This window comes from Hyla sarda, chromosome 3, assembly GCF_029499605.1.
Source record: "Hyla sarda isolate aHylSar1 chromosome 3, aHylSar1.hap1, whole genome shotgun sequence".
NCBI lineage: Eukaryota > Metazoa > Chordata > Amphibia > Anura > Hylidae > Hyla > Hyla sarda.
Genome location: NC_079191.1, coordinates 283,786,434 through 283,812,131, shown reverse-complemented (window position 1 = coordinate 283,812,131; position 25,698 = coordinate 283,786,434). Strand labels below are relative to the sequence as shown.

At 45.0% G+C, this 25,698-nt stretch overlaps 1 protein-coding gene across 1 annotated transcript in view; it reads left to right on the top strand.

Annotated features, from left to right (window-relative positions):
• The window catches only part of PLG (plasminogen), a 131,044-nt gene that overhangs the window by 48,822 nt on the left and 56,524 nt on the right, over positions 1 to 25,698 (top strand). The window contains exons 12-13 of the mRNA XM_056563615.1: positions 9,167 to 9,288; positions 22,794 to 22,959. Of these exons, the coding sequence (XP_056419590.1) occupies positions 9,167 to 9,288; positions 22,794 to 22,959 (288 nt within the window). The remainder of the gene's footprint in view (positions 1 to 9,166; positions 9,289 to 22,793; positions 22,960 to 25,698) is intronic.

Sequence of the window (25,698 nt, the reverse complement as noted above, 5' to 3'; positions counted from 1 at the left end):
ATCTCTGGGTAGAAAATTTCCACCCGGAGATTCCGAGTGCGGCCAGCGCCGACTGAATCAGTCGGCGCTAGGACCACGCGGACACTGCAGTCTCCAATAGACTGCAATGTGTTCCGCGAGTATTTCCGCCTGAACAATGAGCAACGCACTTCTTCAGGTGGAAATTATCAAGCGGATTTTCCATTCACAAATTCCACTTCACAAATTCCGAAGTGTAAATTTGCTAACGGAAACCCATTCACTATACTATACATTTTAGTAAGTGGAATTTCTGCCTGCAATTCCAAAGTGGTGAACCTAGCCTTATTATTATTCGAAGTGTGAACCTAGCCTTATTATAAATCATACTAGAAACATGGAGCAAATTATAACAAAGATCTACTCTACATCCTAGCTTATGTAGATTGTGGTTTCTGGACACTTAAAGGGGTACTCCGGTGAAAATGTATATATTTTTTTTAAATCAACTGGTGCCAGAAAGTTAAACAGATTTGTAAATTACTTCTATAAAAAAATGTTAATCCTTTCTGCACTTATTAGCTGCTGAATACTACAGTGGAAATTCTTTTCCGTTTGAAACACAGAGCTGTCTGCTGAATCACGAGCACAGTGCTCTCTGCTGACATCTCTGTTCATTTTTAGGAACTGTCCAGGGTAAAAGGAAATCCCCATAGCAAACATATGCTGTTCTGAACAGTTCATAAAATGGACAGAGATGTCAGCAGAGAGCACTGTGCTCGTGATGTCAGCAGAGAGTTCTGTGTTTCAAAAAGAAAAGAATTTCCGCTATAGTATTCAGCAGCTAATAAGTACAGGAAGGATTAAGATTTTTTAATAGAGGTAATTTACAAATCTGTTTAACTTTCTGGCACCAGTTGATTTAAAAAAAAAAAGTTTTTCACCAGAGTACCCCTTTAAAAAACCCTTAAGGACCAAGGGCGTACAGGTACGACTTTGATCCCTGGTACTTAAGGACCAAGGGCGTACCTGCATGCCCGTGGGCATTTCAGTCCCCGCCGTGCGCCCGGTGGGGACCGGGGTGACTGCTGATATCGATCAGCAGGCACCCCACTCGCCAACGCCCAGGGGGGTCATCAGAATCCCCCCATGTAGGCGATCGCCAAAAATCGCAAGTGAATTCACACTTGCGATTTTCGGCTATTCCGGTGATGCGGGTCAAGTGTGACCCACTGACCCGTAGATACAAGGTGATCGTGATGGTGCGCCATTGATGCAGCAGAAATTAGGACATTTTGGGGCCTCTTGCTGCATATGGGCCTGGTCAAAAAAACAAGTGTCAGGCAGTACTGGACATCTTCTACCAGACCCCGCTTTACAGTATGGTCATGGCAAGGAGGCGGTTCGAGTCCATTCGGAAATGCCTCCATTATGCAGATGGGGTATTTCCATACTCCTTGAGGGGTGTAGTTTCCAAAATAGTAGGCCATGTGTTTTTTTTTTTTTTTGCTGTTCTGGCACCTTAGGGGCTTCCTAAATGCGACATGCCCCCAAAAATCCATTTCAGCAAAATGTGCTTTCCAAAAGCCAAATGTGACTCCTTCTCTTCTGCAATAAATGGAGGAAAAAGGCGGAGGTAGCGCCGGGTGTGGTGTAGGTCTTTAGCCGGTACAGGTGGGTACCCAGGTGGGGGTAGAGTATTCCTTGCCGGTGACGGTAGCTTGGTATGCAGGCTAGCAGCGTGAGGACGGAGCCCAGAGGAGAGTCCGCAGAGTAATGCAGGGAGTCACAGCTCCCTTTTTCAATTGCAGGTGGTTGCTGTATACAGCATCCACCTGCAAATGAAAAAGGGAGCTGGGAATCCCGAAACGCGTCTTGCTTTATATTTATTTATTATTTTCTTTGATTTCTTATGCTGTAAGAATAAATTATTTTGCATCAATACCCACTACTTGGGTTACTTCCTTGGGAGCGCCATCACAGCTTTTTTCTCCTATACTTCTCCTTCTCTTCTGAGCATTGTAGTGCGCCCGCAGTGCACTTGATGCCCACACATGGGGTATTTTCATATTCAGAAGAGAGGGGGTTACAAATTTTGGGGGGCATTTTCTCCTATTACCCCTTGTAAAAATGTAAAATTTTGTGGAAAACCATCATTTTAGTGAAAAAAAAAAAACATTTACACATCCAACTTTAACGAAAAGTCGTCAAACACCTGTGGGGTTTTAAGGCTCAGCAGACCCCTTGTTACGTTCCTTCGAGGGGTGTAGTTTCCAAAATAGTATGCCATGTGTTTTTTTTTTTTGCTGTCCTGACACCATAGGGGCTTCCTAAATGGGACATGCCCCCCAAAAACCATTTCAGAAAAACTCACTCTCCAAAATCCCACTGTCGCTCCTTCCCTTCTGAGCCCTGTACTGCGCCCGCCGAACACTTGACATACACATATGAGGTATTTCCTTACTGGAGAGAAATTGGGAAGATTTCTCTCCTTTTACCCCTTGTAAAAATTCAAAAACTGGGTTTACAAGAACATGCGAGTGTAAAAATTTAAGATTTTGAATTTTCTCCTTCACTTTGCTGCTATTCCTGTGAAACACCTAAAGGGTTAACACACTTACTGAATGTCATTTTGAATACTTTGAGGGGTGCAGTTTTTATAATGGGGTCATTTGTGGGGTATTTGAATAAGAAGGCCCTTCAAATCCGCTTCAAAGCTGAACTGGTCCCTGAAAAATTCCGCTTTTGAAAATTTTGTGAAAAATTGGAAAATTGCTGCTATACTTTGAAGCCCTCTGATGTCTTCCAAAAGTAAAAACATGTCAACTTTATGATGCAAATATAAAGTAGACATATTGTATATGTGAATCAAGAAATCATTTATTTGGAATATTCATTTTCCTTACAAGCAGAGAGCTTCAAAGTTAGAAAAATGCTAAACATTTTCATCAAATTTTGGAATTTTCATCAAAAATTTACCACTAACATAAAGTAGAATATGTCACTAAAAAACAGTCTCGGAATCAGAATGAAAGGTAAAAGCATCCCAGAGTTATCAATGCTTAAAGTGACAGTGGTCAGATGTGCAAAAAACGCTCAGTGGAAATTTGCCTGGTCCTTAAGGGGTTAAAAATGTACCCTAATAATAGATTTGAGGCATATTACTACTATGTATTTTCAGTTAAAGCCAATATGTAAAATGTCCATCCTTGAAGAGAATCTGACAGCAGACTCACCCGCACTAGCCTGAATCTACAGGTAGATAGTGCAGGTGGCCCTGTTTTTAACACTTCTTACCCGGTGAAAATTGGTGCAGCTGTTCAGGAGAAATACGACTTATTGCAAATATGGTAATTTCTTCTTAGATGCAGTGGTGAAGGTCTGGTGCTGTATGTGCAATGCTTTATCCTGCCCACTACAGCAATGCAGTATTTAACCCCTTCAGGACCAAGCCCATTTTGGCCTTAAGGACCAGAGCGTTTTTTTCACATCTGACCACTGTCACTTTAAACATTAATAACTCTGGAATGCTTTTAGTTATCATTCTGATTCCGAGATTGTTTTTTCGTGACATATTCTACTTTAACTTAGTGGTAAAATTTTATGGTAACTTGCATCCTTTCCTTGTGAAAAATCCTAAAATTTGATGAAAAATTTGAAAATTTAGCATTTTTCTAACTTTGAAGCTCTCTGCTTGTAAGGAAAATGTATATTATAAATAAAAAAAAATTTTATTCACATATACAATATGTCTACTTTATGTCTGCATCATAAAAGTGACGAGTTTTTACTTTTGGAAGACACCAGAGGGCTTCAAAGTTCAGCAGCAATTTTCCAATTTTTCACAAAATTTTCAAACTCACTATTTTTCAGGGACCAGTTCAGGTTTGAAGTGGATTTGAAGGGTCTTCATATAAGAAATACCCCACAAAAGTCCCCATTATAAAAACTGCACCCCCCAAAGTATTCAAAATGACATTCAGTCATCATTTTAACCCTTTTGGTGTTTCACAGGAATAGAAGCAAAGTGAAGGAGAAAATTCACAATCTTCATTTTTTACACTCGCATGTTCTTGTAGACCCAATTTTTGAATTTTTACAAGGGGTAAAAGGAGAAAATGTATACTTATATTTGTAGCCCGATTTCTCTCGAGTAAGCACATACCTCATATGTCTATGTAAAGTGTTCGGCGGGCGCAGTAGAGGGCTCAGAAGGGAAAGAGCGATAAGGGAATTTTGGAGAGTACGTTTTTCTGAAATGGTTTTTGGGGGGCATGTTGCATTTAGGAAGCCCCTATGGTGCCAGAACAGCAAAAAACCCTCACATGGCATACCATTTTGGAAACTAGACCCCTTGAGGAACATAACAAGGAATAAAGTGAGCCTTAATACCCCACAGGTGTTTCACGACTTTTGCATATGTAAAAAAAAATTATTATTTTTCACTAAAATGTGTGTTTCCCCCCAAATTTCAAATTTTTCCAAGGGTTAATAGCAGGAAATACCCCCCAATATTTGTAACCCCTTCTCTTCTGAGTATGGAGGTATCCCATAAGTTGACCTGAAGTGCACTATGGGCGAAGTACAATGCTCAGAAGAGAAGGAGTCATATTTGGCTTTTTGAGAGCAAATTTTGCTCGGGGGGCATGTCGCATTTAGGAAGCCCCTATGGTGCCAGAACAGCAAAAAAAAAAAACATGGCATACCATTTTGGAAACTAGACCCCTTGAGGAATGTAATAAGGAATAAAGTGAGCCTTATTACCCCACAGGTGTTTCACGACTTTTGCATATGTAAAAAAAAAACATTTTTTTCCACTAAAATGTGTGTTTCCCCCCAAATTTCACATTTTTGCAAGGGTTAATAGCAGGAAATACCCCCCAATATTTGTAACCCCTTCTCTTCTGAGTATGGAGGTACCCCATAAGTTGACCTGAAGTGCACTATGGGCGAACTACAATGCTCAGAAGAGAAGGAGTCATATTTGGCTTTTTGAGAGCAAATTTTGCTCGGGGGGCATATCCCCTTTAGGAAGCCCCTCTGGTGCCAGAACAGCAAAAAAAAAAAACACATGGCATACCATTTTGGAAACGAGACCCCTTGAGGAACGTAACAGGGGGTACAGTGAGCATTTGCCCCCCACTGGTGTCTGACAGATCTTTGGAACAGTGGGCTGTACAAGTTTTCATCTTCACGGACCACTGTTCCAAAGATCCGTCAGACACCTGTGGGGGGTAAATTCTCACTGCACCCCTCATTACATTCCGTGAGGGGTGTCGTTTCCGAAATGGGGTCACATGTGTTTTTTTTTTTGCGTTTGTCAAAACCGCTGTAACAATCAGCCACCCCTGTGCAAATCATCTCAAATGTACATGGTGCGCTCTCCCTTCTGGGCCTTGTTGTGCGCCCCCAGAGCACTTTGTGCTCACATATGGGGTATCTCCGTAGTCGGGAGAAATTGCGTTACAAATTTTGGGGGCTTTTTTCCCTTTTACCTCTTGTGAAAATGTAAAGTATAGGGCAACATCAGCATGTTAGTGTTTTTTTACACTAACATTCTGGTGTAGAGCCCAACATTTCCTTTTCATGAAGGGTTAAAGAAGAAAAAGCCCCCCAAACCTTGTAACGCAATTTCTCCCGAGTACGGCGATACCCCATATGTCACCCTAAACTGTTGCCTTGAAATACGACAGGGCTCCAAAGTGAGAGCGCCGTGCGCATTTGAGGCCTAAATTAGGGATTTGCATAGGGGTGGACATAGGGGTATTCTACGCCAGTGATTCCCAAACAGGGTGCCTCCAGCTGTTGCAAAACTCCCAGCATGCGTGGACAGTCAACGGCTGTCCGGCAATACTGGGAGTTGTTGTTTTTCAACAGCTGGAGGCTCTGCTTTGGAAACAGTGGCGTACCGGACGTTCTTATTGGGGGAGGGGGGCTGTGTAGGGGTATGTGTATATGTAGTGTTTTTAACTTTTAATTTTATTTTGTGGTAGTGTAGTGTTTTTAGGGTACAGTCACATGGGCGGGGGATTACAGCGATTTTCCCGGCGCAAAATTTGCTGCATCTCAACATGCGAGAAACCCACTGTAAAAGCCTCGCCCATGTGAATGTACCCTGTACATTCACAGGGGGGGGGGGGGGGGTGCACCAGCTGTTGCAAAACCACAACTCTCAGCATGCATGGTCTGTTAGTGCATGCTGGGAGTTATAGTTTTGTAACAGCTGGAGGCACACAGGTTAGGAAACACTGAGTTAGAAACAGACAATGTTTCCCAACCAGTGTGTCTCCAGTTGTTGCAAAACTACAACTCCCAGCATGCCCAGACAGCTGAAGAGCATGCTGGGAGTTGTAGTTCGGCAACATCTGAAGGGCCAGATGTTGCTGAACTAAAACTCCCAGCATGCCTGGACAGTCAGTGCATACTGGGAGTTGTAGTTTTGCAACAGCTGGAAGAGCACAGATTGGAGACCATTATACAATGGTCTCCAAACTGGGGCCCTCCAGATGTTGCAAAACTACAACTCCCAGCATGCATGGTCTGTTAGTGCATGCTGGGAGTTATAGTTTTGCAACAGCTGGAGGCACACAGGTTAGGAAACACTGAGTTAGAAACAATGTTTCCCAACCAGTGTGTCTCCAGTTGTTGCAAAACTACAACTCCCAGCATGCCCAGACAGCTGAAGGGCATGCTGGGAGTTGTAGTTCGGCAACATCTGAAGGGCCAGATGTTGCTGAACTAAAACTCCCAGCATGCCTGGACAGTCAGTGCATGCTGGGAATCGTAGTTTTGCAACAGCTGGAAGAGCACAGATTGGAGACCATTATACAATGGTCTCCAAACTGGGGCCCTCCAGATGTTGCAAAACTACAACTCCCAGCATGCCCAGACAGCCAAAGGCTGTCTAGGCATGCTGGGAGTTGTAGTTTTTAGACTCCTAGAAGCAGCAGTGAAGATCTTCACTGCTGCTTCTGAGGACCATATACTCACCTGCCAGTCCCGTCGCTGCTCGTCCACGTGGCCGGTCCTGCCGCTGCTCCTCGGTCCCGCCAGGTAAGGCCGCCGGTCCCCTGGTGTTCCCCCCCTATGCTGCAGGTCCCCGCGAGCCCCCGCAGCCATCGTCCCTTGTTCTGCCCGACTTCCAGGGGCGGGCAGTGCGGGGGATCTGAACTTTCACCCCAGATCACTGTGATTGGTCCACAGGGACCAATCACAGTGATCGCTGACCAGGGCCATCAATGGATGGTCCTGGGGGTGAAGCAGAAGTTGTCCCCTGCTGGAAACAGCGGGACTTCTGCCAGTTAACCCGTGCGATGCTGCGCATCGCCGGGTTAACTGAATGTCATTTATAAACGCCGGGATGCGCGAACGCACTGCACAACCCGGCGTTTATATATGCCATTCTGCGGGAAGGGGTTAATCAGTTAAATGACGGACAGCAGATATATATTATTGAAATCTTAAAAAATGTTATTAATTAATTTCATTGTTAGGAATCTTGAAAATAATTATTACAGAAACCCAGATGGAAAGTCTTACATGTATGTCATGGGTCGAGAAGGGGTTAAAGAGGACCTATAGCCACTAGAGATGAGCGAACTTACAGTAAATTTGATTCGTCATGAACTTCTCGGCTCGGCAGTTGATGACTTTTCCTGCGTAAATTAGTTCAGCCTTCAGGTGCTCCGGTGGGCTGGAAAAGGTGGATACATTCCTAGGAAAGAGTCTCCTAGGACTGTATCCACCTTTTCCAGCCCATCGGAGCACCGAAAAGCTGAACTAATTTATGCAGGAAAAGTCGTCAACTGCCGAGCCGAGAAGTTCGTGACGAATTGAATTTACTGTAAGTTCGCTCATCTCTAATAGCTCCCACCACCTCCAAATTAATATTACTTTATAATTAAATAACTTCAGGATCCCCGATCACATACCTTTTTACAGTTTCTTGATACACCTTTCCGATCCTGAGATAAGAGGGTTTACAGTTTGTCTGATAAGTCAGTTAGATGGGAGTAAACCTAAGGCTCCGCTATCTGAAGCTGTGTTGGCAATTCTGATGATTTTAGCAGAGAAAAAAATTGTGCATGCACTATTTTTCTCTCTGCTAATCTCTGGTAAACTATCGGATCTCAGATGGACCCCATTTAAGTCGATGGAATCTGTCTGGAACCAGTGATGACCCAGTGAAGTCAGTTATAATCTAACCCATTTTAATGGAACCGAGCACAACGACAATGTGAACTTAGCCTAATTTTAATGATGGGAGTGAATATCAAGTAATGGGTGGGATTATACAGTTGGGATGTGTATTAGACATATACTTCCCTCAATGTACAACATTCACACGCCCTGATCATATGATCCCACCCATCACCTGATATTCACTTCTTTACTTAAGTTAGGTTCACGCCCATCAGATTGATTCCTGAATTGTCATACAAACTATAAACCCTCACATCTCAGGAATAGAAGAGAATATTTTGTGTTGGCCTCTTTAAAAATGTAAACCCTGGACTGGTTCTATTTGGTACTCCTTTTGGGAAGTTCTTCCGAGTCAGTTTTTCTCTACTGTGGCAGCGGGGGGCCCGCTGCTTGGGACCCCCGTGATCATGCACGCCGCACCCCGTTAAAATCAGTCCCCGGAGCGTGTTCACTCCGGGTCTGATTACTGTCGATCACGGGGCCGGAGCGTTGTGACAGCTGTCACGCCCCCTTCCATAGGCTTGTATTGAGGGGGGCGGAGCGTGACATCACTCGGGGTGGAGCCTTGACGTCACAACGCTCCAGCCTCGTGATCGACAGTAATCAGACCCAGTGTGAACACGCTTCGGGGACTGATTTAACGGGGTGCGGCGTGCAAGATCACGGGGGTCCCCAGCAGCGGGACCCCCGCGATCAGGCATCTTATCCCCTATACTTTGGATAGGGGATAAGATGTCTAAGCGCCGGAGTACCCTTTTTAATGTGGGCCACATATATTATGGCCCATAGGTTAGTTGCACATAGTAAAATATGACTATGTTTGTATAAATTACTTTAGGGGTTAATAAAGTGTTATTACGAATTCTACAACTGGTCAAATGCCCAGATGAGCTATGTGCATAGGATCATAATGATCAGTTGAGTTCTAAGTAGATTGACTACTGTGCAGTTTCTGTATTTAATTTTTCTGGTAAGATATATACATTTAAATCTTTTTCATTTTCAGGAATCTTGAAAAGAATTATTGCAGAAACCCAGATGGAGAGTCAATGCCCTGGTGTTATACCACTGACAAATCAACAAGATGGGAGTACTGTAATATACCCAGCTGTGGTGCTACACCTGTTGGTAAATACATTTGTCACTTACCATTCACTGAAACATATTTTATCCTAATGGCTTGTTCCCAGAAATGAATATTCACATTATTTCTTAAGAATCAAAGTTAAATAGTATATATTTTCACACAATCTGGTATCCAGATATGTGGGCAGTATTAATGCATGAAGCCCAATGTATTTTTTATATTGCCAAATAAAGTTTATAAATTATTATATGACTGATAAAACAACAACCATATGATCTTAAAAACAAACTGTTACGCCGAGCGCTCCGGGTCCCCGCTCCTCCCCGGAGCGCTCGCAGCATCCTCTCATTCGCAGCGCCCCGGTCAGACCTGCTGACCGGGTGCGCTGCAATATTACTCCCAGCCGGGATGCGATTCGCGACGCAGGAGGCGCCCGCTCGCGATGCGCATCCCGGCTCCCGTACCTGACCCGTTCCCCGTCTGTCTTGTCCCGGCGCCTTAGGGCGCGCGCGCGCCGGGTCTCTGCTATTTAAAGGGCCACTGCGCCACTGATTGGCGCAGCAGGCCTAATTAGTGTTTTCACCTGTGCACTCCCTACTTATACCTCACTTTCCCTGCACTCCCTCGCCGGATCTTGTTGCCATTGTGCCAGTGAAAGCGTTCCCTTGTGTGTTCCTAGCCTGTGTTCCAGACCTCCTGCCGTTGCCCCTGACTACGATCCTTGCTGCCTGCCCTGACCTTCTGCTACGTCCGACCTTGCTCTTGTCTACTCCCTTGTACCGCGCTTATCTTCAGCAGTCAGAGAGGTTGAGCCGTTGCTGGTGGATACGACCTGGTTGCTACCGCCGCTGCAAGACCATCCCGCTTTGCGGCGGGCTCTGGTGAATACCAGTAGCAACTTAGAACCGGTCCACCAACACGGTCCACGCCAATCCCTCTCTGGCACAGAGGATCCACCTCCTGCCAGCCGAATCGTGACAGTAGATCCGGCCATGGATCCCGCTGAAGTCCCGCTGCCAGTTGTCGCCGACCTCACCGCAGTGGTCGCCCAGCAGTCGCAACAGATAGCGCAACAAGGCCATCAGCTGTCTCAACTGACCGTGATGCTACAGCAGCTATTACCACAGCTCCAGCAATCTTCTCCTCCGCCAGCTCCTGCACCTCCTCCGCAGCGAGTGGCCGCTTCCAGCCTTCGATTATCCTTGCCGGATAAATTTGATGGGGACTCTAAGTTTTGCCGTGGCTTTCTTTCGCAATGTTCCCTGCACTTGGAGATGATGTCGGACCAGTTTCCTACTGAAAGGTCTAAGGTGGCTTTCGTAGTCAGCTCTGTCATGGGCCACACCGCTCTGGGACCGCAATGACCCTGTCACTGCCTCTGTACACTCCTTCTTCACGGAGATTCGAAGTGTCTTTGAGGAACCTGCCCGAGCCTCTTCTGCTGAGACTGCCCTGCTGAACCTGGTCCAGGGTAATTCTTCTGTTGGCGAGTACGCCATCCAATTCCGTACTCTTGCCTCCGAATTATCCTGGAATAACGAGGCCCTCTGTGCGACCTTTAAAAAAGGCCTATCCAGTAACATTAAAGATGTGCTGGCCGCACGAGAAATTCCTGCTAACCTGCATCAACTTATTCATCTTGCCACCCGCATTGACATGCGTTTTTCCGAAAGGCGTCAGGAGCTCCGCCAGGATATGGACTCTGTTCGCACGAGGCGGTTTCTCTCCCCGGCTCCTCTCTCCTCTGGTTCTCTGCAATCCGTTCCTGTGCCTCCCGCCGTGGAGGCTATGCAAGTTGACCGGTCTCGCTTGACACCTCAAGAGAGGACACGACGCTGCATGGAGAATCTTTGCCTGTACTGTGCCGGTACCGAACATTTCTTGAAGGATTGTCCTATCCGTCCTCCCCGCCTGGAAAGACGTACGCTGACTCCGCACAAAGGTGAGACAGCTCTTGATGTGAACTCTGCTTCTCCACGCCTTACTGTGCCTGTGCGGATATCTTCTTCTACCTTCTCCTTCTCTGCTATGGCCTTCTTGGATTCCGGATCTGCAGGAAATTTTGTTTTGGCCTCTCTCATCAACAGGTTCAACATCCCGGTGACCAGTCTCGCCAGACCCCTCTACATCAATTCTGTTAACAATGAAAGATTGGACTGTACCGTACGTTACCGCACGGAACCTCTCCTAATGTGCATCGGACCCCATCACGAAAAAATTGAATTTTTGGTCCTCTCTAACTGCACTTCAGAAATTCTTCTTGGATTACCGTGGCTTCAACGCCATTCCCCAACCCTTGATTGGTCCACAGGAGAAATCAAGAACTGGGGTACTTCTTGTCACAAGGACTGTCTTAAACCGGTTCCCAGTACTCACAGTCGTGACCCTGTGGTTCCCCCGGTATCTGGTCTTCCTAAGGCCTATCTGGACTATGCTGATGTTTTTTGCAAAAAGCAAGCAGAGACTTTGCCTCCTCACAGGCCTTATGACTGTCCTATTGACCTCCTCCCGGGTACTACTCTACCCCGGGGCAGAATCTATCCTCTGTCTGCTCCAGAAACCCAAGCCATGTCGGAGTACATCCAGGAGAATTTAAAAAAGGGGTTTATCCGCAAGTCCTCCTCTCCTGCCGGAGCTGGATTTTTTTTTGTGTCCAAAAAAGATGGCTCCCTACGTCCTTGCATTGATTACCGCGGACTTAATAAAATCACGGTAAAAAAACGCTACCCCTTACCTCTTATCTCGGAACTCTTTGATCGCCTACAAGGCACCCACATCTTTACCAAACTGGACTTAAGAGGTGCTCATAATCTCATCCGCATCAGGGAGGGGGACAAATGGAAGACTGCATTTAACACCAGAGATGGACACTTTGAGTATCTGGTCATGCCCTTTGGCCTGTGCAACGCCCCTGCCGTCTTCCAAGACTTTGTGAATGAAATTTTTCGTGATCTCCTATATACCTGTGTTGTGGTTTACCTGGACGATATTCTGATTTTTTCTGCCAACTTAGAAGAACACCGCCAGCATGTCCGCATGGTTCTTCAGAGACTTCGGGACAATCAACTTTATGCCAAAACGGAAAAATGTCTCTTTGAATGTCAATCTCTTCCTTTCCTAGGATACTTGGTCTCTGGCCAGGGACTACAAATGGACCCAGATAAACTATCTGCCGTGTTAGATTGGCCACGCCCCTCCGGACTCCGTGCTATCCAACGTTTTTTGGGGTTCGCCAATTATTACAGACAATTCATTCCACACTTCTCCACTATTGTGGCCCCTATCGTGGCTTTAACCAAGAAAAATGCCAATCCTAAGTCCTGGTCTCCCCAAGCGGAAGACGCATTTAAACATCTCAAGTCTGCCTTTTCTTCTGCTCCCGTGCTCTCCAGACCTGACCCATCTAAACCCTTTCTATTGGAGGTAGATGCCTCCTCAGTGGGAGCTGGAGCAGTTCTTCTACAAAAAAAATTCTTCCGGGCATGCTGTTACTTGTGGGTTTTTTTCTAGGACCTTCTCTCCGGCGGAGAAAAACTACTCCATTGGTGATCGAGAACTACTGGCCATTAAATTGGCGCTTGAGGAATGGAGGCACCTGCTGGAGGGATCAAAATATCCAGTTATTATATACTCTGATCACAAGAATCTCTCCTATCTTCAGTCTGCCCAACGACTGAACCCTCGCCAGGCTAGGTGGTCGTTGTTCTTTGCCCGTTTTAACTTTGAAATCCATTTTCGCCCTGCTGACAAGAACATTAGGGCCGATGCCCTCTCTCGTTCTTCTGATGCCTCTGAAGTAGAGGCCTCTCCGCAACACATCATTTCTCCGGACTGTCTGATCTCCACTTCTCCAGCTTCCATCAGGCAAACTCCTCCAGGGAAGACCTTCGTTTCTCCACGCCAGCGTCTCGGGATTCTCAAATGGGGACACTCCTCCCACCTCGCAGGCCATGCGGGCATCAAAAAATCCTTTCAACTCATCTCTCGATTTTATTGGTGGCCGACTCTGGAGACTGATGTTGTTGATTTCGTGCGGGCCTGTACTGTCTGTGCCCGGGATAAGACTCCTCGCCAGAAGCCTGCTGGTCTCCTTCATCCTCTGCCTGTTCCTGAACAGCCTTGGTCACAGATTGGTATGGACTTTATTATGGACATGCCCTCATGCCGTGGCAACACAGTTGTTTGGGTGGTCGTTGATCGATTTTCCAAGATGGCACATTTTATTCCTCTTCCTGGTCTTCCTTCAGCGCCTCAGTTGGCAAAGCAATTTTTTATACACATTTTTCGCCTTCACGGTTTGCCCACGCATATCGTCTCGGATAGAGGCGTCCAATTCGTGTCTAAATTCTGGAGGGCCCTCTGTAAACAGCTCAAGATCAAATTAAACTTCTCTTCTTCTTATCATCCCCAATCCAATGGGCAAGTAGAAAGAATTAATCAGGTCCTGGGTGACTATTTACGGCATTTTGTTTCCTCCCGCCAGGATGACTGGGCAGATCTTCTACCATGGGCCGAATTCTCATACCACTTCAGAGTCTCCGAATCTTCTGCTAAATCCCCATTTTTTCGTGGTGTACGGCCGTCACCCTCTTCCTCCCCTTCCTACTCCCTTGCCCTCTGGTTTGCCCGCTGTGGATGAAGTGACTCGTGATCTTTCCACCATATGGAAAGAAACCCATAATTCTCTTCTACAGGCTTCATCCCGGATGAAAAAATTTGCTGATAAAAAAAGAAGAACTCCCCCCATTTTTGCTCCCGGAGACAAGGTATGGCTCTCCGCTAAGTATGTCCGCTTTCGTGTCCCCAGTTACAAACTGGGACCACGCTATCTTGGTCCTTTCAAAATCTTGTGCCAGATTAACCCTGTCTCTTACAAACTCCTTCTTCCTCCTTCTCTCCGTATTCCCAATGCCTTCCATGTCTCTCTCCTTAAACCACTCATCCTTAACCGCTTCTCTCCCAAAGTTGTTTCTCCCACTCCTGTTTCCGGTTCCTCTGACGTCTTTTCTGTGAAGGAGATTCTGGCCTCCAAGATTGTCAGAGGTAAAAGATTTTTTCTGGTGGATTGGGAGAACTGTGGCCCAGAGGAGAGATCTTGGGAACCTGAGGACAACATCCTAGACAAAAGTCTTATCCTCAGGTTCCCAGGCTCCAAGAAGAGGGGGAGACCCAAGGGGGGGGGGGGGGGTACTGTTACGCCAAGCGCTCCGGGTCCCCGCTCCTCCCCGGAGCGCTCGCAGCATCCTCTCATTCGCAGCGCCCCGATCAGACCTGCTGACCGGGTGCGCTGCAATATTACTCCCAGCCGGGATGCGATTTGCGACGCAGGAGGCGCCCGCTCGCGATGCGCATCCCGGCTCCCGTACCTGACCCGTTCCCCGTCTGTCTTGTCCCGGCGCGCGCGGCCCCGCTCCTTAGGGCGCGCGCGCGCCGGGTCTCTGCTATTTAAAGGGCCACTGCGCCACTGATTGGCGCAGCAGGCCTAATTAGTGTTTTCACCTGTGCACTCCCTACTTATACCTCACTTCCCCTGCACTCCCTCGCCGGATCTTGTTGCCATTGTGCCAGTGAAAGTGTTCCCTTGTGTGTTCCTAGCCTGTGTTCCAGACCTCCTGCCGTTGCCCCTTACTACGATCCTTGCTGCCTGCCCTGACCTTCTGCTACGTCCGACCTTGCTCTTGTCTACTCCCTTGTACCGCGCTTATCTTCAGCAGTCAGAGAGGTTGAGCCGTTGCTGGTAGATACGACCTGGTTGCTACCGCCGCTGCAAGACCATCCCGCTTTGCGGCGGGCTCTGGTGAATACCAGTAGCAACTTAGAACCGGTCCACCAACACGGTCCACGCCAATCCCTCTCTGGCACAGAGGATCCACCTCCAGTCAGCCGAATCGTGACACAAACTTAAATGCAATTTAGTTTAAATTCAATTTAATTAAAGTGCAAACTGGTGACACTGACAATCAGTGAGTGTCCGACCTCTGGGACCCTCATTTTTTGTGAAGAATAAGCGGATATAGTTAGAGATGAGCGAATCGAAGCTGACAAACCCAAATTCGTTATGAATTTCATGAAATATTTCATTAGCGGGATGTAGGCGGGATGACCCTGAATCACATACAGGATGCAGCCTATCAGCAGCCAGTCACCCCTGTGATGTCACAGCCCTATATATATTCGGCAGCCATTTTGCGGCTCGTCATATAATTCATTACACTGCATAGAGATAGGACGGACATCGCTGTGTGTGTGTTACACAGAAAAGCTTGTTGCAGCAGCGTTTCACCTCTTAGTCACCACAGACTTCTGTAGGACACAGAGCACAGCATATTTACACTGAAATGAATTCTTACTGCAGCGATTAACCCCTCAGTCACTGTGAACAGCATTGTATTACAGAGAAGGGCAGAGGGGCAGACCTGTGTGTTGCCTCAGCTTCAGAAACGTTTTCACAGGAGGGAGAAATATTTTTTTAGGGCAAATCTGTGTCTTTGTTCCACAACAACTGGTCTTCTAGTTATACTAGTCTGTAGATGGTATAATCCTTACCCAGCAGTCCATTCCTAATAATATTTGAGAGAGAGTCTTTTTGCAATTTTGGGTTTAGTACACAGTGACTGTGTGATCCAGCATTGCTGTGTACTGCTGGTGCTGTGGGCAAATTTTTTTTGTGTACTGTAGCGCATTTATCTGCCCTCATAAGTGCATTCCACATACTTTCATCTAAGTGGTGTACTATTTTGTACCTGTTAATCTGTCAAGGGCCTACATACTCTGAAAGGACAGCCAAAAGTAATTACCGGCTGGTGTTTTACTCCTATACATTTATTAAGCGTACTGTAGCGCATTTTTCTGCCCTCATAAATGCATACCACATACCTACATCTAAGTAGTGTACTATTTTGTACCTGTTAATCTGTTAAGGGCCTAGATACTGTGAAAGTCCAGGCAAAAGTACTCACCAGCTGGTTTTGTACTCAGATACTTTTTTAAGTGTACTGTAGCACATTTTCTGCCCTCATAAGTGCATACCACATACCTACATCTAAGTAGTGTACTATTTTGTAATTGTGCAGTAATTTATGTAAGACAGTATTTTGGTGCATATAAAATAGTAAATCTGGGCCATTTTTTTTTTACTTTCTCATATTCTGCTGTGGTAAATTGTCAACTACAATCCTCAAGCTGCTTGATACATTTAGGCTAGATTCACACTGCGGAATCTCTGTGTAGAAAATTTCCGCCCGTAGATCCCAAGTGCGGCCAGCGCCGACTGAATCAGTCGGCGCTAGGACCTCGCGGACACTGCAGTCTCCAGTAGACTGCAATGTGTTTCACATGTATTTCCGCCTGAACAATGAGCAACGCCATTCTTCAGACGGAAATTTTCAAGCGGATTTTCCATTCACAAATTCCGCTTCACAAATTTCGAAGTGTAAATTGGTGAACGGAAGCCCATTCCCTATGCCCTAATAAGTGCATACCACATTCCTACATCTAATTAGTGTAATATTTTGTACCTGTTAATCTGTCAAGGGCCTATATTGTGTGAAAGGACAGCCAATAGAACACACCTGCTGCTGTTCTAGACAAATACTGTTTTAAGCATAGTGAAGCGTATTGTACTCCCCTCATATATGCAATAAGTATGTCAGGCAGAGTATTGCCAGGATGTGCACAGTGGAGTGGCAGAGACCTAAATTAATCAGGCACAGGCAGAGGTCTCAGCAGAGTAGGGGCATGTGGCAGCCGGAGTTGCAGCGAGAGGTCTGAGTTCCCGGTGTCAGCTAGCAGTCGTGTCTCGACCAGCAACCATGATTGATCGGTTCACTTGGTCATCCACTTCATCCCAAGTGACATTCGACACCCCCAGTTAACAGTCGGTGTGTTCCTCAGACTCAACCCTCAGTTGACATGACTCTCATGCTGCTGCTACCACCTCAGGGCTCTGTCATTGTTCTGCTCTATGGTCTCCTCATGCTAATGCTACCACCTCCAGGCTCTGTCATTGTGCTGCTCTATGGTCTCCTCATGTTAATGCTAACACCTCCAGACTCTGTCATTGTGCCGCCATATGGTCTCCTCATGCTGATACTGCAACCTCCAGGCTCTCTCATTGTGCTGCTCTATGGTCTCCTCATGCTAATGCGACCACCTCCATGCTCTGTCATTGTGCCACCATATGGCCTCCTCATGCTGATGCTACCACCTCCAGGCTCTGTCATTGTGCCGCCATATGGTCTCCTCATGCTGATGCTGTAACCTCCAAGCTCTCTCAATGTGCTGCTCTATGGTCTCCTCATGCTGATGCTACCACCTCCACACTCTGTCATTGTGCCTCCATATGGTCTCCTCATGCTGATGCTACCCCCTCCAGGCACTGTCATTGTGCTGCCACATGGTCTCCTCATGTCGATGCTGCCACCTCCAGGCTCTCTAATTGTGTTGCTCTATGGTCTCCTCATACTGATGCTACCACCTCCAGGCTCTCTCATTGTGCTGCCATGAATACTGCAAAACATAATTAAGGTGCTGGTCCCCAGTTTCGGAAATTCCTATGCATTAGGGTCACTTTCAGGACTCCTGATGCTGCTGCCACCTCCAGGTTGTCTCATCGGGCCACTATATGGTCTCCTCATGCTTCAGCCAACTTCAGACTGTCCAATTCAGCCACTATATGGTCTCCTCATGCTGCCACAAACTCCAGGCTGTGCCATTCAGCCACTATATGGTCTCTTCATGAAGTCACAAACTCCACACTGTGTCATTCAGCCACTATATGGTCTCCTCATGCTTCAGCCAACTCAAGGCTGTGCCCTTCAGACACTATATGGTCTCCCCATGCTGCCACAAACGCCAGGCAGTCATTCAGCCACTATATGGTCTCCTCAAACTGATGCCACCTCCAGGCTCTGTCATTGTGCTAGGGATTGTGAATTGCGAAGCCCTCGTGTCTACTCATGCTGTTGCCAGCTCCAGGCTGTGTCATTCAGCAACTATATGGTCTCCTCATACTGATGCCACATCCAGGCTCTGTCATTGTGCTGCCATGTGACATGTGACTCCTTGTTAGATTTGGTCCTTTGTACCCACACGCCGGGGCTTGGGACACTAAAACTTGGGAGTGAAAATTTCTATTTAAAAATCCTCAATTTCAATTTAAAAAGCTTACATTTAAATGGTCTCCTCATGCTTCTGCCAACTCCAGGCTGTGTCATTCAATCACTGTATGGTCTCCTCATGCTTCTGCCACCTCCAGGCTGTGCCATTCAGCCACTATATGGTCTCCTCATGCTTCAGCCAACTCCAGGCTGTGTCATTCAGCCAATATATGGTTTACTGATGCTGCTGGGCCTGGGCCTAAAATTTTTATGGTAGCACCAGCTACCATAAATCTTCAATTTAAATTTCAAAATTCATCTTTTAATCTTAGGGATTGTGAAGCCCTAGTGTCTACTCATGCTGCTGCCAGCTCCAGGCAGTGTCATTCAGCAACTGTATGGTCTCCTCATGCTTCAGCCAACACCTCCACGCTGTGTCATTCAGCCACTATATTGTTTACTGGTGCTGCTTGGCCTTAAAATTTTATGGTAGCACTAGCTACCATAAATCTTTGATTTAAATTTCAAAATTCATCTTTTAATCTTAGGGATTGTGAAGCCCTAATGTCTCCTCATGCTTTAGCCAACTCCAGGCTGTGTCGTTCAGCCACTATATGGTCTCCTCATGCTGCCAACACCTCCACACTGTTTCATTGAGCCACTATATGGTCTCCTCATGCTGCCAACACCTCCACGCTGTGTCATTCAGCCACTATATGGACTCCTCATACTGAAGCCACCTCCAGGCTCTGTCATTGTGCCACTCTGTGGCAGGGATTCTATAAGCGATGCCTGTAATCTGCATGTCATACTGAATAACAGTATTATTTCACTACCCCAGCACACTCCATATGCGTGCTAGAACAAAACAAAGTGTTCTACACCCCTATTGAGGCTCTCTGTAGGCCATAAATAGCTGTTTTTAATATAGATTTGCTGCGAATAAATTTGTATCGCCCCAATCAAATTTTTCAAAAGTTCGCTCATCTCTAGATATAGTGCTGGTGTATCAACTTTAATTCATGTAAAATGGACCTGCTGCAGCTCTCGCTCAGCTAGATGGCTGGGTGTTGTGCATTAAAGTAAAAAACATACTAGTGCTGTGTACCCTTCAGTCTCCTGTTAGGTCCCAGACCCACACAGATTATGAAGAATTAGCCTCTTCTAGTGATATGCCATCAATGGATAAGATGGAAAAACACTCTTTATATATACTTCTGGTGAGTGACATCAAACATAGATTGCAAATGCTTGGCCATAAGGCAATTACTGGGTAGTGCAACCGTAGGCGAGCCTATAGTAACTTATAATGAAGTAAACAGTAGTTGTCTAATACAGCATTTAAACATTCCTAAAATTTAAAATCCCTGCACCTTTTAAGCTTGCTGGGAAGAAAACTAATCTTATAGCTGACAGCTGTAATACAGTTCTTTTTATGTCTATGTAATGGTCTCAAGACTCTGGCTCTGTGGTATTTCTGAACTGAACTAAGATCGCCATTAGAAAATCTAGCTAACACAATCCTTTCAAAGTTCTTATATAACACTCAAGGCAGGGAAAAGGGCTGTTCAACAATCCAATGCATGCTGCTGATTTATTTAATTGTAGCTTCAATTTAACATAATAACACTTAGTCGTTCATTTGCCAAAAAATTGAATTATGTATAGAATTATTGCAAAAAAAAAATGTTACTAAAAAACTAGCCTCAACTCCTTAACGACCAAGCCCATTTTGGCCTTAAAGAGGTACTCCGCTGCTCAGCATTTGGAACAAACTATTCCGAACACTGGAGCTGATGCCGGGAGCTTGTGACGTCATAGATCCGCCCCCTAAAGATGTCACACCCCACCTCCCCTATGAAAGTCTATGTGACAGCCACCACGCCCCCTCCCTTAGACTTGCAATGAGGGGGCGGGACGTGCTGTCATGATGGGGCTATGATGTCACAAGCTCCCGTCACCAGCTCCAGTGTTCAGAACAGTTTGTTCCAAAAGCTGAGCAATGGAATATCCCTTTAACCCCTTAAGGACTCAGGGTTTTTCCGTTTTTGCACTTTCGTTTTTTCCTCCTTACCTTTTAAAAATCATAACCCTTTCAATTTTCCACCTAAAAATCCATATTATGGCTTATTTTTTGCGTCGCCAATTCTACTTTGCAGTGACATTAGTCATTTTACCCAAAAATGCACGGTGAAACGAAAAAAAAATCATTGTGCGACAAAATCGAAAAAAAAACGCCATTTTGTAACTTTTGGGGGCTTCCGTTTCTACGCAGTGCATATTTCGGTAAAAATTATACCTTATCATTATTCTGTAGGTCCATACGGTTAAAATGATACCCTACTTATATAGGTTTGATTTTGTTGCACTTCTGGAAAAAATCATAACTACATGCAGGAAAATTTATACGTTTAAAAATGTCATCTTCTGACCCCTATAACTTTTTTATTTTTCCATTTACAGGGCGGTATGAGGACTCATTTTTTGCGCCGTGATCTGAAGTTTTTATCGGTATGATTTTTGTTTTGATCGGACTTTTTGATCACTTCTTGTGACCAAAATACGCTTTTTTGGACTTTGGAATTTTTTTGCGCGTACGCCATTAACCGTGCGGTTTAATTAATGATATATTTTTATAGTTCGGACATTTATGCACGCGGCGATACCACCTATGTTTATTTTTTTTTTTTTTTACACTGTTTTATTTTTTTTATGGGAAAAGGGGGGTGATTCAAACTTTTATTAGGGAAGGGGTTAAATGACCTTTATTAACACTTTTAAAAAAAAATTTTTTTGCAGTGTTATAGGTCCCATAGGGACCTATAACACTGCACACACTGATCTCCTATGCTGATCACTGGCGTGTATTAACACGCCTGTGATCAGTGTTATCGGCGCTTGACTGCTCCTGCCTGGATCTCAGGCACGGAGCAGTCATTCGCCGATCGGACACCGAGGAGGCAGGTAAGGGCCCTCCCGGTGTCCGGTCAGCTGTTCGGGACGCCGCGATTTCACCGCGGCGGTCCCGAACAGCCCGACTGAGCAGCCGGGTCACTATCAGTTTCACTTTAGAAGCGGCGGTCAGCTTTGAAAAGGGTTAATACCGCACATCGCCACGATCGGCGATGTGTGGTATTAGCCGTGGGTCCCGGCCGTTGATGAGCGCCGGGACCGACGCGATATGATGCAGGATCGCGGCGCGATCCCGCTTCATATCGTGGGAGCCTGCGCAGGACGTAAATATATGTCCTGCGTCGTTAAGGGGTTAAGGACCTTAATTTTTGTTTAAGCCAATTTTTGTTTTTTTACTTTTGTTTTTTCCTCCTCCCCTTCTAAAAATCAGTTTTACCCATATAAGGGCTTGGTTTTTGTGTCACTTTGTAATGACATCAGTCATTTCATAACAAAATCTACAGCCAAAAAGAAACATTATAAATGGGAAGAAATTGAATTAAAAAAAAATAATTTTGTAAATTTTGGGGGCTTCTGTTTCTATGTAGTGCACTTTTAAGTAAAAATGACAGCTTATCTTTATTCTTTAGGTCCATACAATTAAAAGGATACCCAAGTTATATAGGTTTTATTTTATATTACAACTTTAAAAAATTATAACTGTAGGCACCAAAATTAGTATGCTTAAAATTGTCCTATTCTGAGCCCTATAACTTTTTTTTAATTTTTTTCCACAAAGGGGGCTACAAAAGGGCAAATTTTTTGGGTAGTGATCTACTGTTTTTATCGATACCATTTTTTAATGGGACATTTTGATCCCTTTGATAAATTTGTAAAATTTATTTGCATTTGTGGACTTTATGTCCGTTAACGCTGCATTTAGACGCCGTGATTAACTTTGATTGATCGCCCCATCACTAGGGGTCCCCATACCTACTGGTACACTAACCAGTCCTGCACCAGAATCAGGCTTGTCCATGAGTCATGGACAAAAGATGACTTATGGACAAGGCTGCATGAGCAAACACACCAATCACCTCCCACCACCACAAAGGGGGCACGCCCTCTTTCTCTGAGAGGATTTCTAACACCGTTAGCTAATGAAAACAAATATTTTTATAAGAAATATAGGTGATAGAGGCATAAAAATTAGATGTACATGGTCAGGATTAGGTACTGAGTTTCTCAAGCGCGGTCCTCAAGTACCCCCAACAGGTCATGTTTTCTGGATTTCCTTAGTCTTTCACAGGTGATATAATTATGGTCGGTGAATCAGGTATCACCACAGTTATATCACCTGTGAAAGACTAAGGAAATCCTGAAAACATGACCTGTTGGGGGTGCTTGAGGACAGCGCTTGAAAAACACTGGAGTAAAACAAAAAAACATTTGTGGTATCTGATACGTAAGCTTTCACCATTGTGTAAAACACCATTGCTTGAAATGACTAACTTTTATATCTATGATATAATTGTTTTTGTTTTCATGTTTTACAGTTAAACCTGCACCTACTGCAACAGCTGCAGTTTCTGAATGTTACACTGGAAATGGAGAAACTTATAGAGGCACAACATACCTGACTATTTCAGGTAAAAGATGTCAGGAATGGAGCTCTATGGTGCCACATACACATGGAAAAACACCAGATAAATATCCAAATGCGTAAGTAAAGTTTTTCTTAGTTTAGTATTGTGTCCAAGTTTGGGTGTCTGTATTAAATGGGCACTGTCAGATACAATAACTTAAAATATTATGAAGCATGCAAAAACAATATATTTTGCAATTGCTTTCATCAGAAAATTTTCAGTAATTCTGAAAAAGCCAGTCAAAAAATGGCCACTAGGGGTCCCCCTGCCTCCTGGGACACATACCAGTCCTGCAGTGTCCAGTGGTCATCAACATGTCATGGACACCATGAGTGATTGACAAGGCTGCAGGCAGGTCTAGGGCCCACTGTAAGTCAGAGCAGAGTGAGGGAGGGAAGGAGTCATCACACTGAGGAGAAGAGAGGGACACGCCCCATGCCTCTTCATGGACAGAAACCTCACTGAGCAAATGATGGCAAGTAAATAAAGGTAATTCTGAGAGAAATATAGGTTGCAGACACATAAAAATGTACAGTCATGGCCGTAAATGTGAGCACCCCTGAAATTTTCCTAGAAAATGAAGTATTTCTCACAGAAAAGGATTGCAGTGACACATGTTTTGCTATGCACATGTTTATTCCTTTGTGTGTATTGGAACTAAACAAAAAAATTGAGAAAAAAAAGCAAATTGGACATAATGTCACACCAAACTCAAAAAATGGGCTGGACAAAATTATTGGCACCCTTTCAAAATTGTATTTTGTGATGCTCCTTCAAACTCACCTGGGGCAAGTAACAGGTGTGGGCAATATATAAATCACACCTGAAAGCAGATAAAAAGGAGAGAAGATCACTTTGTCTTTACATTGTGTGTCTGTGTGTGCCACACTAAGCATGGACAACAGAAAGAGGAGAAGAGAACTGGACTTGAGAACCAAAATTATGGAAAAATATCAACAATCTCAAGGTTACAAGTCCATCCCCAGAGATCTAGATTTGCCTTTGTCCACAGTGCACAACATTATCAAGAAGTTTGCAACCCATAGCACTGTAGCTAATCTTTCTGGGTGTGGACAGAAGAGAAAACATTTTAAAATGTGTCAACGCAGGATAGTCCGGATGGTGGATAAGCAGCCCCAAACAAGTTCCAAAGATATTCAAGCTGTGCAGGATCAGTGAGCATCAGTGTCAGCAGGAACTATCCGTCAACATTTAAATGAAATGAAACGCTATGGCAGGAGACTCAGGAGGACTCCACTGCTGACACAGAGACATAAGACAGAAAAGCTACATTTTTGCCAAAATGAACTTGAGTTGCACCCAAATATTCAGTTAAGGGTGCCAATAATTTTGTCCAGACCATTTTTGGAGTTTGGTGTGACATTATGTCCAATTTTCTTTTTTCTTCCCTTTTTTGGTTTAGTTCCAATAAACACAATGGGAATATACATGTGTATAGCAAAACATATGTTATTGCAATCCTTTTCTGTGAGAACTTAATTTTCAAGAAAAATTTCAGGGGTGCCAACAATTACGGCTATGACTGTACATGATCAGGAGGAGGTACTGAGCAACATATAACAGTTTTTTTTTAGTGGGGGGAAGGGGGACCTCACAGGTATGGTTTAAAGAAGGACATGGCTGAACTGGAAAGGGTGCAGAGGAGGGAGACAAAGATAATTAATGATATGGGTGGATTATATGATCAAGACAGGCTATGAAGTTTTTTTTTTAAGTCTGGAGAAGATTTTATCACAATGTACAAATATATGAATGGACAATACAGAGATCTTTCTAGTTTTACGTTTTTGATGTCACAGTACTGAGACCGATCAGGAGAACGAGTCAGGAGAAGCACGCTACCACGCTTTACTCCCTGAATTGCAGCAATCTGCATCCTGTAGCCCCATTATAAATCTACTGAACCAATTTTAAGAAGGCTGTCTAGTAGTGGTTTTGGATGGAAATGTTGCCTGATGTAGTGGTTGGCTCCCAGCAGTGTCCAGTTATATCTGTACTCACAGATAATGATATGGTGCAACGCTCATAACAGAGTACAGGTCCTGATAGAAGGTGGCTTGGTAGCTATGAAGGACACTAGGCCTGGCATGAAGTCTGAATAAGTCCTTATGCAGCATAGGTCACTGGTAGACTTTCTATCCAATGTCTTTCTTGCTCCTTATCTTTTCCTCTCTCTATCTCTCTCTGTTTTTCTCTCTTAGGGTGCGCTGCGGTGTTCACCGGGATGTATACACACTTTTCCATTCATCCACAGTAGCTTAATGCTTCAGGTGTTTCCAGTGCGTAGGTCTAAGGCTGGGTTCACATCACGTTTTTCCCTATACGGGACCGCATACGGCTGGGGGGAGATAAAAACTTGTGCTCCTGTATCCCTGCCGTATGCGGTCCCGTATGTAATTAATTTTAATGAGCGGACCGGAGTGAACCGGTCGGCTCATTTTTCCCCGTATGCGGTTTTCTACTGGACCTAAAATCGTGGTTGACTACTGTTTTAGGTTCACTCCGGTCGGCTCATTGAAATTAATTACATACGGGACCGCATATGGCAGGGATACGGGAGTGCAAGTTTTTATCTCCCCCCCCCCCCCCCCCCAGCCGTATGCGGTCCCGTATAGGAAAAAAAGTCATGTGAACCCAGCCTAACTCTATAGAAGAAGAGAAGATTATGCACTCCTTTCTCCTCACGCTACCGCTAACCGCTGAGTCTAGGGAAAGTTAGGCTGAGCCAGACAGTTCCTCCCACCTCCCACAATGTTCCCAATATAAGTAAAAGAGATAGTGGTGTTCAATGGGC